This window comes from Neomonachus schauinslandi, chromosome 10 (assembly GCF_002201575.2).
Source record: "Neomonachus schauinslandi chromosome 10, ASM220157v2, whole genome shotgun sequence".
NCBI lineage: Eukaryota > Metazoa > Chordata > Mammalia > Carnivora > Phocidae > Neomonachus > Neomonachus schauinslandi.
In genome coordinates, this window is record NC_058412.1 from 72,237,940 (window position 1) to 72,240,420 (window position 2,481).

Here is a 2,481-nt window from a genome sequence, read left to right on the forward strand (position 1 = left end):
GATGCTAGAAACAAACAAAACCCTTTTGGGAAGATGGAATAGATAGACTTCTCTCTATTTCTCTAATGAAGTACAACAAAACCCTGGGAAATTATATAGAAAGCAAACGTAAGAAGACTCTGAAAGGTGGAGAGAACCAGGCGGACTGGTTAGGGACATTGGGATGTAAGCAAATACATGGTGGTGAGTTCCGTCTTGTGTTTGTTTTTTTGCCAAATATATCCCAGACTTGGAGCTAAGGAAGCTGGCAACCGAGAAATTCCAAAAGGGGCATGCATAAAAGAGCCCCCACAAAAACCGCTCTCTCTAGCCAGGGAATGAAGAAAAGGGCAATCTCACAAGACACAAAACTTTCAGATAATAACTGCTCTGTTCCAGCCAAACACTACGGGGAAGACAGTAGCCCTGTCAGCAAAGGCCGAGCGGGGAACCTGGGCTTCCATCCTTGCCAGGCTGTAATGAGGTGTCCTCCTCCTTCATGTGTCTGAGCTGATGCCAGAGGAGGCCAGGTAGGGAGCCGGGACTTTCATTCCTCCCACTCCCTGGGCAGTAACAAGGCCCCCTCCTGCCCACAGGGTCAGTGGAGAACTCGTGGGGATCCTGGCCCTGGAGCTCCACCCACAACCGGCTGGAGTGAGACTCCCCTCCCTCTTCCTGCCGGGTGTATCTGAGGAGGCCTGGTGGAGGGTCAGGACTTTCACCACCCAGTGATAACAGCACTACCTCTACCTCCGTGTCAGTAGAGAGCCCGTGGGGACTCCAAACTCCCAACCCCCCCAGCCTTATGTACTGAAGGAGGCTGAGTGGGGAGTAGACGTCTCCCTTCACCTGTCAGGAAGGAGGCAGCCCCTGCCCTTGCCCGGCCGCAGTGCTGGCATGGAAAACCAGTTAAAGCAGGTTTAAATAAGATCCAGTCTCATGGTCGGAGCCGCTGCCGCCAAGTCCGGATCCAGCCTCGTGCGCTGCTGACGCCCGCCCGACGTGCACTCCCGATTCCTTTTGGTTCTAAGTCCAAAATGGCAACTCTCAAAGATCAGCCGATTCAGAATCTCCTTAAGGAAGAACATACCCCCCAGAATAAGATTACAGTTGTTGGGGTTGGTGCTGTCGGCATGGCTTGTGCCCTCAGTATCTTAATGAAGGACTTGGCAGATGAACTTGCTCTTGTTGATGTCATGGAGGACAAACTGAAGGGAGCGATGATGGATCTCCAGCACGGCAGCCTTTTCCTTAGAACACCAAAAATTGTCTCTGGCAAAGATTATAAGGTGACTGCAAACTCCAAGCTGGTTATTATCACAGCTGGGGCACGTCAGCAAGAGGGAGAAAGCCATCTTAATTTGGTCCAGCGTACGTGAACATCTCTAAGTTCATCATTCCTAATATCATAAAATATAGCCCAAAGTGCAAGTTGCTTGTCGTTTCCAATCCAGTGGATATCTTGACCTATGTGGCTTGGAAGATAAGTGGCTTTCCCAAAAACCGTGTTATTGGAAGTGGTTGCAATCTGGATTCAGCCCGGTTCCGTTACCTAATGGGGGAAAGACTGGGAGTTCACCCATTAAGCTGTCATGGGTGGGTCCTTGGGGAGCATGGAGACTCCAGTGTGCCTGTATGGAGTGGAGTGAACGTTGCTGGTGTCTCTCTGAAGAATCTGCACCCTGACTTAGGCACTGATGCAGATAAGGAACAGTGGAAAGAGGTTCACAAACAGGTGGTTGACAGTGCCTATGAGGTGATCAAACTGAAAGGCTACACTTCCTGGGCCATTGGACTGTCTGTGGCAGATCTGGCCGAAAGTATAATGAAGAATCTTAGGCGGGTGCATCCAATTTCCACCATGATTAAGGGTCTCTATGGAATTAAAGATGATGTCTTCCTTAGTGTCCCTTGCATCTTGGGACAGAATGGAATTTCAGATGTTGTGAAGGTGACTCTGACTCCTGAGGAGGAGGCCCATTTGAAGAAGAGTGCAGATACACTTTGGGGGATCCAAAAGGAGCTGCAGTTTTAAAGTTTTCTAATGTACCACTTCACTGTCTAGACTACATCAGGATTTTAGTTGGAGGTTGTGTATATTGTCCTTATTATCTGATCTGTTACTCAAGTAATATTAAAATGGCCTAAGAAAAAACGTCAGTTTCCTAAAGTTCCAAATAGGAATGGTTCACCAAACCCTGCAGCTGTATCCTGATGCTGATGATACCGGTCTTTGTAGCCCTAAATGGGTTAACGTAAGTTAGCTCCACCGTCTCAGAGGCACCACGGCCAGAGCTGCGGCTGCTCTTCACACCGGATGTGTGTTTACTGTGTGTTCTGTCACTTCGGGTTCCTTCCCCCAACACCCGACATGCCTAGTCCATCTTTTCCAGTCAGTCATGTCCTGAGATCCAATGTATAAATTCAATATTGCGTGTATTGTGCATAACTGTTCTAAAGGATCTTACTTTGTGTACCATGTATGTCAGAATATAGTGTACA

The 2,481-nt window shown here is 48.5% G+C and overlaps 1 protein-coding gene across 1 annotated transcript; it reads left to right on the forward strand.

Annotated features, from left to right (window-relative positions):
• Positions 1–1,016: 1,016 nt before the first annotated feature.
• LOC110590435 (L-lactate dehydrogenase A chain-like) lies at positions 1,017–2,029 on the forward strand. Its single transcript, XM_021701226.1, has 2 exons — positions 1,017–1,258; positions 1,432–2,029. Exons 1-2 carry the CDS (start codon positions 1,017–1,019, stop codon positions 2,012–2,014), a joined length of 825 nt encoding a protein of 274 aa, XP_021556901.1. The 3' UTR covers positions 2,015–2,029.
• Positions 2,030–2,481: the final 452 nt, after the last annotated feature.